General features: G+C 42.8%; 1 protein-coding gene across 2 annotated transcripts in view; it reads right to left on the minus strand.

The window, feature by feature from the left end:
- Window positions 1–1,088: 1,088 nt before the first annotated feature.
- Window positions 1,089–14,157, minus strand: part of USP22 (ubiquitin specific peptidase 22) — a 63,468-nt gene continuing 50,399 nt past the window's right edge. For both annotated transcript variants that reach the window (XM_008633443.2, XM_008633442.2), the window contains 7 exons: window positions 14,070–14,154; window positions 12,098–12,256; window positions 9,736–9,862; window positions 7,718–7,809; window positions 6,226–6,288; window positions 4,185–4,334; window positions 1,089–2,273 (listed from right to left, as the gene is read on the minus strand). In XM_008633443.2, coding sequence (XP_008631665.1) covers window positions 2,231–2,273; window positions 4,185–4,334; window positions 6,226–6,288; window positions 7,718–7,809; window positions 9,736–9,862; window positions 12,098–12,256; window positions 14,070–14,154 — 719 coding nt within the window. In that variant the 3' untranslated portion in view covers window positions 1,089–2,230. The remainder of the gene's footprint in view (window positions 2,274–4,184; window positions 4,335–6,225; window positions 6,289–7,717; window positions 7,810–9,735; window positions 9,863–12,097; window positions 12,257–14,069; window positions 14,155–14,157) is intronic.

Here is a 14,157-nt window from a genome sequence, read left to right on the forward strand (position 1 = left end):
CCGCAAGCCTGCTGCATTATTAAAAGGTAGCAGAAAGCGTCGCACGGCATCCGCACGGTCCCGTGCTCGGCTCGGGGGGAAGGAGGGGCCCCTCTCCTCTCCTGCGGGAGCGCCAGGCAGCCGCAGCTCCCCAGCCGCGCTCCACTGCAGGCAGCAATGCTCAGGTTAAACCGGGCGGCACCAAGTACAAATGGAAATTACCCCAGCGCGACGTGTTACACAGGCACGGAACGCGATAGCCTCGGCAGCACCGGGGCAGCCCCACACCACACCCAACCTCCTGGGCCTGATTCAAGGTGCTTCAACTTGTCCTTTCTTCCTCCCTGCCCTGTCACAGCAACCTCTTGATGTACAAAACCTCCTCGGACTCTTCCAGTCTGTGTGCAAATCAAGAATTCCACCGTCTTTCTGTTCAGGTGCTCTTGTAAGATGCTCATTTAAAAACCAAACATACTCAATTTCCTTATTTTCCTATTTTTCTGTTTATCAGACTGTGTCTCAGGTAGGTCAGAAACCTGTACCTCATTCCTAAAGGATTAGATCCCTCCCTGCTTTTCCACACTGGCAAAGCCAAGGAATGGCTGCCTGGGGATTTGTGCAGAGGTTACAGATCAGAGAAGCTGTGGCTGCCCCATCCCTGAAATATCCAAGGCCAGGTTGGACAGGGCTTGGAGCAACCTGGGATAGTGGAAAGTCTCCCTGCCCACGGCAGGGGGTGGAATGAGATGATCCTGAAAGTCGAACCCAAACCATTCTGTGACTTTGGGTCTGACACCAATTTACACAGTGCCCAACTGACACTTTGCCCTCTCCACAAGGGAGATGAAGCTATTTTTGCTCTTCCAGCTCTGTTCTGAAGGCTTTCTCTCCCAGGCTGCTATTCCACCCCCAGCCCAAGCTCCTGAGAGTGAGATCCAGCACGAGCAGCTCCTGCTGGTACCTTGACACAGTGATGGAGGGGGAGGAAAGGCCCCAGAGCTGCAAGCTGAGAACACCAACACACAGGCTGTGCCTCTGCAAGAGGAGAAGAGCACGTGAAGAGTTAATCCATGTGGGAGGATACAAGGAACCAATACCAGCCTAGCACATACCAGGAAAATGTGTTGTTTACTTAGAGCACTGCAGAAGGGCTCAATAGCAGCAGATCCATCGCTCAAAGCTGCCCCAGCAGCGACCGTTCCCAACAGATGGTACATTTTTCACCACTGAGGTTCTCTCAAGTGTCAGATATATATAAATCCACCTTTGGAAGGCAGCAGAGGAAAAAAACAAACCAAAACAGCAACAACAAAACAAGCGCTTTTGAGAAATTCAAACTTATTCACAAGATTTAAAAAAAAAAAACAAACCAAAAAGAACCAAGACCACTCTTACAGTATAAACACGCCAATTCATTCATTTTTACTGATGGTTGCATTTATGAATTTCATTCTTGTGAAAAAAGGGAATAAAAGGAAAAAAATTAAGAAAATAGCTATTTATAGAAAACAAAACAAAAAGGGCTCAAACAACAGAATCTGTGCTGATGCTTTCGATGAGCAGTCCGATGGCATTGAACATTACCTGTGCAAGCAGGCATGCTTGAAAACCTGTCTGAGTACTGCAGCTTCAGTTCCACAATCCAGGATTTCTTTTACGGTTGTTGGAAACAAAAGAGCCTAATAGTTTCATACTGTATTTATTTAATAACTAAAATTCACAAATAAAAAGATACTTGCAAAGTCCTTTAGTTGTCTCATCCCCTCCTCCTCCACTCTACTGCTTTCAGACCCATATGCATAAAAAAATGGGTTTGGATTTTTAATTTTAACTGTTATATGATTGGTCGTTGGAGCTGAAGCACCAAATGGAGAAGATGCTTTATGGAGATGAGGGTAGAACCCTTTGCCTTCCCACACACATTTTGGAGGAACACAGGAGATGTACCAGTGCCCGGACTCCTCTGCTCCCATTTCCCCCACCCAGAGCATTCCTTTCATGTTATATTTCCTCTGTTAAGTGACTGACTGCAGCCTCTTTTCCCCCTTTCTGTCCTCGTGGGACCGCACACACGTCGGACATTGTTCATTTCTCACTCTCCAGGCTGTGAGTCAGTGTCAAGTAGGTCCTGTTACAGCTCAGTGCGAGTTGGTTTGTAATGGGTCTTTTCATTTCAGGTAGGTTTGTGTGTCGATTCAGAAGGCTTGCGCTGTTTCTTCCTTGTTTATATCTGACAAGCTGCTGGGTAAGGCTATTCATACTCCAGGAACTGTTTGTGATAGAACAGCAAATATCTGGAAGAGAGCAGAGGGACAGTGTCAGCTCTGTGCTGGAGCAGATAAGTTTCCATTGAGGTAACCATAAAACACGAGGGCTGTTAATTTTGGTTTTCTTTTCAACTTGAGGTGATTCCAGGGACACTAACCAGGGATGAGAAGGACAGAAGCCAGATAACATAATTTTACCAGCAACTCAGGGAACTGAACAGCTGTGTATCAAAGAGGAGTTCCATGGATGCCCCATCCCTGGAGGACAGGGCTTGGAGCAACCTGGGATAGTGAAAGATGTCCCTGCCCATGGCAGCGGGTTGGAGTGAGATGAGATTTAAGGTCTCTTCTTAGCCAGGCCATTCTATGATTCTATGAAAGAGTCAAACCTTGAAAAATCTACTCAGGACCTGAAAACCCTGGAAGACTGGACTGTGTTGGTGCCCAGACAGGCAACAACCATTTAACACTAATGTGACACAAAATAAAGGTGCTTTAAGATGCAACTGTTGCTTCAGTGTCACGTTTCCAGAGATCAGAGCAGGATTATTACAAATTGCCTCCCATTTACTGGTATGGAAGCAGAATGAAGCAGCAGCCATGTGGGTGAACACTCATGTCCCAGTCAAGTATCTGATGTCTCAATCTGTACTCAAATCTGGTGTTTTAAAGGATGAAATTCTTCCTGTCCCTAATTACTGTGTGTGTACTGATACAGAAGGGAGCCCAGCCCCTCAGCAGTCACACAGAAGAAGGGGACTGATCTCTACACAACCCTGTTCCCACACTGATGCAGCCATTGGTGAGTCCTCAGAGCACTTCTGAGGCATTCCAACTGTTGTAATTCCATCCAAGCACTATGGATTCCCTCACATGACGCAGAGCTACTGTGTCAGCCTTTATCTGAACCAGGGAAATGCATCAAAGCTCAAACCAGCCTCTATGGGCAATAGTTGTGTCGTACATCCGCTCCTCCTTGCCTCCGGCAGCTTCTTCCATGGACATAACCCCACCTGAGCAGAGCCACTTGTTACTGAATTACAACAAACTCATTTCTCTGCTCACCTCAAAGCAGAAGCTCCCTGTCAAGTCACTTAACACTAAAATTCAGGTATTACAGATCTCTGGTTTTACTTCCCGATTGAAGTTTGAAAAAAGAAAAAACGGGAAAATCTATTAAAAAAATTACAACCTGAACATTGTGCCTGCAGCAATCCTTGAAAATGTCATGAATAATTAAAACAAGAATGGTAAAGGCTTATCTCTGCAGTACCAAGTCCATAATTGAAAATGCAAAATGAAGACTTCAGATTTTAAGTTGCTTTTCTCTTGGAACATACACCAGTCCCCAGTGCTTCCCTTGATAAATACTGCTTTGTGCTCCCAAAAGTTGTGGAATACAAATATCTGAAGCCATAATGTCAATTTGAGATTAATTTAAAGCCATGAGCTAAGAAACAGCTCATGTTCTCTACCTGCCTCCCATAGAGCTTTGCCATTCTGGGTCACAGCACTTCCTTAATGGCTTTTCTTCAAATCTTTTAAACTCACAATAATCCAAAAGTTCTGCAGGCACAGACTGGATTGTGTCATTGGGATAAGCACTGCTCCTGCACTGAGTGATCACATCACATCACATCACTTTGGTTTTCAGAATCCCTTCCATTAGCAAGAGTTTGGACATGAGCACCAGTTCCAGACTCTGCAGAGTCACCTGATGTCCCCCATCCTTCCCCTTCCCTCAGCAAATCCAGGGTTATAAAGCAATTATGTATAAATGTAATTGTGCAGTCTCAACGCTGAAGCACTGAGCATTACAGGGGATATTCAAGAGAGAAATTATCCTTCTCTGTTATTACAAGGGGTTTTTTTAAAGTAAGAAAAACCCAACAAAGGTCAAAGTTTCCCTTCCTTTCCCCTTCCCAGGTGACCACTTACCCTTCACTGTCTAGCACATCCTTAATGCTTGCCTTGGTGATAATGGCATCATCACACTTGAACCACTGGTCCTTGTGCTGCCGGATGAAGCTGGTATAGTGCCCACTCTCCAAGGTTCCCTGGTGATTAACTACTGCAAACAAGGAATACCTGGGATAGAAAACAGATCATCAATATGTGCATCAAAAGGGGGAAAACAACAGACATTTCAGGCAGGCAGAAGCTTTTGCTCATGAACAGACACAGCAACGGTAAAGGATCTGATCCGTCAGTAAAACACCAGCTTTAACCTAGCTGGGAAGAGGGTGGCCTTGCCCTCCTCTTTCCTTTCTTTCCCTTTCCCAGGGAAAAAAAACCCAAACATTTTTATTTTCCTGTCTTGCTATTTCTACAGTTCTCCAGTCTGGTGACCATTGTCAACTTTACCAATACCGGTTACCAAATTTTCTTCTAAAATAGATCAATATTGGTGCATTCCTGAAGAGGAGCACTGACTATCCAGTCTGACCTTTTACTTCCCTGATTTAATCTAGTGAACCAGAAAAAATGCATTTGAGGTATAGAGAAGGAGATAATCTTAGATATTTCTAATGATAAACTTCTGAACTGATTAACTGTCCTTAATCTCCAAAGCCTGTACTTATTTTGAAATACTGAATATATTCAGCCTCAACTTCCAGCTCTCAGATGCTGCTGTGCATTTGCCTGAAAACTTGCAGGCACACCAATGTTCCATAAAAGATACTGATAATCAAGTTGCTCTCATTTTCTTGTTCCTTTTCTTCTTTTAAAAATGCAAGACTGAAGTCTTTGGCTCTTTTGTTCTAAGGTAAGATTTTGTTTCCAGTCTTTTAAATAGACTAGTGGCTCTTTCTCAAGTATTTTCCACTCTCTTTAACTCTTTCATAAAATGCTGCCCTCACACTGTGTGTGTGATACAAGCACAGCTACACAATGGTAAAATAATCTCTCTAATCTCACTTGATACTGTCCTACTCGTGTTCAAAATTCACAGAACTCTTTTGACACAGCAGTGCCGCAACAAGGCACCGATTCACTGACTGCCTACAGAGGCATTGACTGAGAGCCACCCTCTCTAGGGGAGTCCTTGAGTCCAACTAGGATGGACAGCACCCTTCAGTGCAGCTAGAGCATTCTGACATTGCCCCAGCTGTTTCCTGGCACCCAGATCACTGAGGAGTCCAGATGTCTCTGCTCTCATTGCCTAAATCTGCTTCATTTTTAACAACTTCTCCAACTTAAGGCATGTGCAAACCTTAAGAGTGATCAGCTGTGTTACTTTCAGACCTTTTCTAACACTACTGAACACCCCATACCTAATGATTCAAGCTGTAGGCCCACAGAACACCTGCCTGGTACCCGCCTGGATGACACCTGCACTAACACCTGGTTAGTTTGGTTTTACATTTTTTGTATGATTCCAGTTTCTTACTGAAACTTTTAGTGGCAAATGAAGTGCCTTGAATTTAAATACACAACAGCAGCAATGATAACTGAAGAGGTAAGGTTTGTGTGACCATTTTATTCCCAGAGCAATGGATATTGGTTTCAATTACACCCATTTTACATTCTTGATCAAGTCCCACACCAATCCATCATTTATTCTGACTGGAATCAATACCTGACCAATACACCCCAGGATTACTGGGATCATCTACTCCTGACTTTGAGTGTCCGTGTTCTATTAACTTTCTTTGGTCCTCTGGAACTCCCTTTGCCATTGCAATAGGAAGAGGATTATTTAAAGGAAACACCCATCCCTTCTAATAAATACTGTCACCACAGCATTTACTTTTGCCCACAGACCATTTGCTGGGGGTATCACCCTCAGCTCTGGAAGGAGCCACAGCCCCACTGAAGGGCAGGAACTGCAGTGAGTGAGGCTTTATTTTGCAACATTTCAGACTTACTGTGCTGTCAGATATGGTAATGCACTGGCACTGCAGGATTTAAAGCAACACCATCTCCTTCTAGAAGGTAACTACCTTTCACAACAGGAGTCATGGAATGTACCACTTACTTATTATCATTGTTTAGACTATCCGTCGGCTGCTGGTACTGCCCGTTCATTCTGCTCTCTTTACTGCAACACACATACACACAAAAATCCAGTCACTTAAAGCAGTGGCTTCCCAAACCCAGGAAATTGGTCTGACATGACACACAGCCTGTTTGCTGAATCCAGGTCCTTATTCCAGCTGAGCAGCAAAGGGCTGATTGCGATGCTAAAGACGCTTTACTTGCTCTCACAGCAGTGCTACATCACAAACACCATTTCTCCTCCTGGTCAAAGCTTCAGTGCTGCAAATACACATCTGTTTACATCAAATGTTTTATCCAAAAAGCTTAAAAACAGGTTAAGGAAAGATTTGTATTCGAAACCCGGGAAATTATCTAATTACATCAATCCTTTATCTTGTGATGGGTCAATCATCCCGGCTCTGACTTGTAAATTCATTTTATGTTTTGACAGCAGCAATAGGATTATGCTGTTGATTTCTTAGCTGGTAAAATTCAGACTACTGAGTTATGCCTGCTGATTATCCCATCTCTATTGCATTATGCTGGATACCTTTCATCATCAGAGCCTGTTCTGTCCAGGGAGAATTCACCACAGAAGAACAAGGAAGTCTCAAAATCTCCAGAATATATTGGAATAAACCATATATTCTTAATATAACAGTATTTAACAGAGCTTCAGGGCTCTCCTTTCTCTCTTGGTAGAAGCATCTACTTTCTTCCCTCGGAAATGAGGAGTGCAGGCAAAGCATGAAATTGTAAGTAAAATTTCAGCATCAAATAGAGTCCCCTGTTAAGAGATACCATGGTTTGGGGCTTTCTGCACTGCTTCAGATATAAATTAAGTCTGAATATCCTCTTGCATATTTACCTGGAATATCTGACAAATACTTTTTAATTAAGCTGATTAAATTCCTTTCATGAAGGTGTATTTATATAAATGCCATGTCTTCCACAAACCTGGGAGGTGGGAGAAGTCTTGCTGTTTTATTTTAATCTGGACTATGTTTTTGCTTCTTGCAGCATTCTCTAAACAGAAGGTGAAGGTACTAAACAAACCCCCCAGATTTGCATATGTGCAGGAATAAAGAGGAAGGATTTTTATAACTTCAGGAACACTGAGTTAGGGATTAGGTTGGCTCTATTCTGGCCAACTGCACAGGATGGCAGGTGGGTGGGCACTGAGGGGATGGGACCAAAGCAGGGATCTGGGTCTATAAATTTAACAGGAAACCAGAAACACAACACACATTAATTAAAACCCCCCACCACACTGTTTAAAAATAAATTCTTTTTTGGCACATGAGACTGAACAGCTTATCTAAAAATGGGTTTAGACAAGCTACACCTTCCACAGAGAAGCTCATGGCAGAAGTACCACCACAGACACTGTTCTGTACCCTCAAGGATGCTCCTTGTTTCGTGCTGCACACGTATGAACTGGTAACCAGTTCTGCCCAGGTCTGTGGGGGGGTTCTGGACTTGGTACCCACCTGGAAGCCATGAAAGGTGTCATGTCCAGCTCCAGTGGAAACGAGACATACGTAGTGATCTTCCGCCTCAGTTTGGCTGAGTGTTCAAACCGCTGCAGGCAAAGAGCAAGAGGTTTATTCTTTAGAAAAAGGTTAAGTTTTATGTCTTTTTATAAATGTCCTAAGCTTAGAAACAGTAACATGAAAGCACATTAGCAGTCACTATGCAGGGACAGCTCCAGATTTTTCCTACCAGCTCTCTGGGAATGCCCATGTAAATAACAACACTTTTCTACCAGCAAAATAAACCGCCATTTAGGGACTCAATGTTAATACAGTATTAATTAGATTATTTACCTTGATATCTATGCATACAAACTTATTCCCACCTGACACCAAAGAAAAACTGTATTAAACAGGGAGAGCACACACAGCTTTACCCGAAGCAGTGTTCATTTGCACTAGGGCTGTTCAAACCCATGGCTGCTGCCTACCCCAGCTCACAGAACTGGTGGTAACAGGAGCTTGCCTTCAGATTGACACACTGAATCCACCCATCCAATCATCTCAAGTGACAGGAATCAAGCCTACATAGGAATACCCATTCAAATTAAGGCAAAAAATGGAAAATGCTAACAAAAAAAGCCTTGTCCCTCAGCCAAAAGGGGCCTGCAATACCCACCATCCTCTCCTCGTCTCCTTCACTGAACATTAAATGGAAACAGGAACAAATACCAGAAAGAGATGAATGAGTTTCTATTTAAAGGCAGCTTTCAATTTCAGAAATTCTGCTCTATTTACACTTCAAGTTAATTATTTTCCAATTGTGATGCTGTAACAATTCCCTAGCAACAGATCCAGATGTGAAAAGCTGAGACTTCTGTAATTCTTATCTTTTGTGTTTCTCTCTTGCTTTAACACATGAAATGAAATTTGCATTTTGCATAGACATGACAGCACAATCACTTAGGACAAGTAATTTATTTTCCAGAAGATCTTCAGTCATTTAGGATAACACAAATCCTGAATTAAGTATAGGAAAAGAGTAGAGAACATTCACCTTGACTTGCTCCAAGAGCAGAATCATGAAGGTGTGTCTTGTTAACTACTCTGTAGCAACAAAAACAAAAGCCCAAAACTGCCTCCAAAAGCCAAGCACTCCTGAAACCTCAATTCAGTGATGCAAGAATGTCCTTCAGAAGATCCGAAACTGCCAAATTAAAACAACAGAACTGTGCTTTTACCCCGTCCAGTCAGGCTATAACACCTTTGGCATGTGACATTGCACATCCTCACAGTTAATGCTCAAGATGCAGCTGAAGATGATGGTGTATGGGGATGAACACCTGAAGGCATGACTGTCCCAAAGGCTGGGAAGGCCTGTGAATTAGAAGGGGAAGTCTTTCCACCTGTAACACCTTTTTCTAGGACGTGGCATGGCTTTCCAAGGACCCTTTGCCTCTTGACACAGAATGACCTTCACCTGCTGTGACAGCTGCCCACTTTACATCACATTTCAGACAGAAATTGTACAGGACTTAACTACCCAAGGGCCCCAACTGTGACATTATCTGCCATGATTTCACGTGACATCTGCTTTGGAGATGTTTAAAATGTTTAAAACTTCACTGCAGTCGGGAAGATACAGTAATGTTTCTCCACTGATACCAGAACTTTTCCACGCTTTTCCTTCAATACAGTGGCATTCTTTCAGTAAAAGTGTAAAAATTGTACCATGCAGGATGAGGGAGTGTTACTGGAGATTGGTTTCTGTGCTGGTTCAGGTTTTGGACCAGCCCTCCATCTTGTCTCTAGATTCAAGTTGGTCAAGTTCCCCCAGACACACTGCAAAGCTACCTCAGAGATAATGTGACACTATCTTAACAGAAAATCTAGCTGGGCAAGGCAAGCTATTTTTTATATTAGTTTATATCAGAAAAGTTTAGTCAGTGAAAGCCAGAAGACATGTCCAGGAATTCAGCTCATCCCCTCAGAGAGGAAATCACATCCTCTGCTCTGCTGGCCCCCCATGAACTTACTTTGAGATGAAAACAGGCCACAATGGGTAACTTCTTCATAGTGAGTTGTTTGGTAGATTCTTGGTAGCTATGGCAACCACTACATTTGATTTTGGCACTGCTTCCTAGATGTTCTGGCCTTGTAAACCTAAAAAAATATTGAAAAGCAAAGGAATGCACAAAACAATCAGATGATTTTTGATGCCTGCTGAAAATGCTTTTACTTGTGGATCACTGGCACCACAAGAGACAAGAGTCACTGGGTTTTAAGAAATTTTGGAAAAACCTACAATAAAACCATAATAATGTAAAGTGCTATGGCTCAGATATCCAAATCTGACATTGATCACTGCTCTTAACTTGCACTGAAGTGAATCAGCAGCTGAGCTCAGTGTTAGTTCATCTCCTACAGCAGAACAGCTCATTTTCCTACAGAAAACAAAGAAAGATCTTTTGTTTTCGATCCCAAAAACATTGATATGGAAGACACTCTTCTGGCAACACACTATTCTACCTTGTAGCCCTCCAGGGCTGGGATCAAAGCTCTGAGATGGAAAGGCCTGTAAACACAAAGTTCTTTTTAAAATACACATACCCTTCTAAAAAACCTTTGTTGACAACTAGAAAAATCTCTCTGAAAATTTTCAGACAGAACTGCTCAAAGGAGCCATGGGAAGAGACCATTAGGGAACAGGGAAGTGCTCACAGAAAATGGACTGCCTCGATGCTCTCACTACGAACTAAAGCAAAATCCCTCTTTTCCAGAAACTCAGCACAGAAAGGCCAGGACCCTGGACTGCTCAGTCCTTTCTTCCAAGTTTAGACTTCCATAGGGCAATCAACCATTTCCCCAGAGGCTGCCTTGCAACCAGGATTTTTGAGATGAAATATTTTGAAATATGGTTAAAAATTTTTCATTAATGCACACGAAGAACGTGAGGGCAACACGGTGTCAGCTCATCCTTCACCCTCCTTCTGACTGTGGCCAAAGCAGCCTCCAGCACTAAATGACATCACAGCCTCTTGTTTAATTAAGATTTCCTCTACCTGGTCTATGTGTCATCACCCTCTGGTTTGGTTTTAATGTTTTAAAACATTGCTTTATGTTTGTTTACCCTTAAGTCTCTAAAAAGGCTTATAAACTTGTTCTGATTGTTTGGAATGCCCTTATCTTTCCATTTTTGTGTCACATTCCTGTTCAATCCTTCCTTCTTCAGGTCAAATTCTGCTGCATGGCCACACTGACATGAACTTACACACCTTCCTTCTTCCTAACCTTTGGATAAAAACACAGACCCATCCTCTTTATCCATTAGAGTTCAACTTCTTTCCAAAGTCCATATTAAAAGTATCTCTGAACCTGGATGCTTTTCCTTCCCTATCATCACCTTTGATTCTACAAATGTCTATGTTGAAGAACATCACCAAAATTCGACTGGTTTTGCCTCTTGGTGCATTCCTGGAGCTTTAACAGCACTTCTGTCTCCTGCATCTCATCCTCAAGAGCTGACAGAAGAGGCTGTCAGTCCTTGTTCTTCCTCCTCCTCCTCCTCACAGAAAGCTTTGAATCAAGATCCACTTCTCCAGCCAGAAGCTTGAATGACTCCCCAGTTCCTGCATTAGCAATTTTTCATTTGTGGTAATTCCCTCATTTCCTTAAAATTATTGATCTTAGCAGCGTCAAGAAGATTAGAAATCAGATGTTAGAGACTATGAATTTTTATTTCAGGAAGATTAGCTTTGCCCCAGGCTCCAGGTAATCTCTTCCTCAGGCAAATATCTGCATTTGCCACAAGAGAATGACTTTAAGATCTGCTGAAAGATCCAAGTGAACTGTACAGAAAGCCATAACCTTCTCCCCAGGTACCTGTTTCCAAGATGCCCAAGTTTCAAGCTCAGAATTACCTTTTCTTTTTGAAAGCTCCATTCCTTCAATCCTTAATGGCATCTCTGCAACTCATCTGGCAGTAGCTGACTCTCAGTTTTGCTTAGAGCAAAATCTGATTCCTACTTGGTGTTAGAATTTAGATAAATATTAAATGCAATGTAAACTCTTTTCATGTGCTTCCTCAGCCACCAGAACCAAGAACATGGAGACAGACATTAGTGATTTTGATCATGTAAAACCACGTTGCCTGGCAGCAGCCAATGCAAAATTTGTTTTCTTCTTGCATCATGTGGCAACTGGCTTTGAGTGCTTAGTGTTGCTCTGAGCCTTTTTACTTTCTCACATACAAACAACTAAAATATGTGTAAAAATGATGTTTGGGGACAGAGCTGTGACAAAGCATCACTTAATCCCAGTGGTCAGAGCCACCTGGAGAAGGGGATGAAGCCAAACTCCTTTTCTCCAAGCCCAAGCTGTGTTTGTGCCAGGCCATACCTTCGCAAGCAGTCTGTGAGGGTGGTGGTGCCTGACACGTGGCTTTCCCCATTCACGACACTGCCATCGCTGCCCGGACTCAGCGGCCAGAACGGGGTGGAAGAGCCTGGCAGATCCAAACTGATGTCCCAGAACGGGTCTATCGTCGTGGAAACGCCACTGTGGAAAAGAGAATGGTTTCATACACCTTTAAAGGAAGCCAAATGAACAGCTGCTCTCTTGCTTTGGGGTGCACTCCAGGTACTTAATTTTAAGGACTTTGGGATCTCCATCACCCCTAGAGGGCACTCAGAGATGACAGAAAATAGAGCTGCTCAGAGTGTTTTCCCATAGTTGATCGTTTTCCTGGTATTTAAGAGCTGTATGTTTGGGGAAATGTACATGATGTGTGAAATGCAAAATGTAAGTATTTAAGACACTTCCCCACTCACTGGAGCCCTGAGACTTAAAGCAGAGCTGCTCTGAGACAGAAGCACTACTGACCAGTATAAACCAGTCAACATCTGCGATACCTATGTGCCATCCAACTAGTTTAGAAGCTGGTCTTGTCTGCTCAAGACATGGAAGATGGTGCTTAAGGCTACCTCAAAAAAGAGAAAGCTTTTTAAATACTTTTGCTGTCCAGCAGTGCACTGAATTCAGCTTTGCAGTTCCTCTCTGCATCTCCTACAGCCTTTGGAATATGAGAGGCCAAAGAATAACTGCACCAAGGAGTAGCTCTTGTTCTCCATCAGAGTTCTCTAAAGACAGCTGAAGACAAGCCAAGAGCCAGACTGAGGAAAAAGCTGCTCAAAATTTTAACTGCTATTGACTCAAATCTTTTCTTCCAGCATCCACATTTTTAAGAGAACTTCAGGGGTCTAAGCTCCCTGTTAGGCTTATTTTTTGAGTTCTCTTTTCCCCTAAAATTCCTGTCTTTCACTCTGCAATCTCATTAAGCCTTCAATATTCTGCCTTTATCCCCTGGTTCATTTGTGCAAAAGTTACCAGTTTTTAGAAGAAAACTTCTTTTGTCAAAGTTTCATCAATGTTAATATTGTGTCATAACAAATCAGGCTTTGCATTATCACATAAGGATTCTGTGGCTCTACCTGGCAAAGAACAAAATTTCCTATGTTTTCCTCACAGTAAATCTTTTGCAAATCCCTCCAGGAAACTGAGAATAAAAGCAGATTCAAGCAAGCCCAGCCCATGTGCAGGACAGCAAGAATGCAAGGCAGAACAAAAAACAAGAACTCTGACTTCTGCACTATGGCAACACTAAACATCTCCAAAGAAAAGTCAACTTGCTCCAGTACAGAGCAGAATAATAAATACATTTTTCCATACTCTTGTAAAGGCTTTTTTCCTGGTACCTGAGATTACATTGGGTATCAGCCTCTTTGAGACCTCTCCTGATGATACATGAGGCTCCTGACTGAAGGAAAATGTGGTTCTATATAATTTTCTTCAAACATAATTGCAATTATGTATTTCGAAATTCAAAGAGATCTTGGAAGTCTTTTTCTTATGATCTTGGAAAACAACCACCTTTTCCAGAGTAGTAAAACATTTATGTGCATAAACCTGTGGCACTTTCCAGGCAGCTTTTTAGATATTTCTTAATATATGACAGTTAACTGGTAATTGATTACATTTAGCTGATAGAATTATAGAATCCCAGGATGGTTTGGTTGGAAGAGACCTTAAACATCATCTCATTCCAGCCCTTGCCATGGGCAGGGACACCTTCCACTAGACCAGGCTGCTCAGAGCTCCATCCCGCCTGGCACTGAACACTCCCAGGGATAGGGCAGCCACAGCTTCTCTGGGAAATCTGGGCTGGTGCCTCATGGTGCTGCATTTACACAGTTCTTGTCTTTCTGGAGTTTTGCTTGTATTTATTGGTATTCAAGAGAGGAAAGGTTCAGTGCACTGCAGTGGAGGGGTGCAGATTTGAAGCAGAGCCCAGGGTCAGGAAAAAGTGACTTACTGGCAGACTTGACAGGTAACATCCGACTGCAGTCCACCTGTGAAGATTTGGTCTATGATGCAGTTACAGTGGTTGGGGTTGTTGGGGT

Source organism: Corvus brachyrhynchos, unplaced genomic scaffold, assembly GCF_000691975.1.
Source record: "Corvus brachyrhynchos isolate BGI_N302 unplaced genomic scaffold, ASM69197v1 scaffold5, whole genome shotgun sequence".
Classification (NCBI taxonomy): domain Eukaryota; kingdom Metazoa; phylum Chordata; class Aves; order Passeriformes; family Corvidae; genus Corvus; species Corvus brachyrhynchos.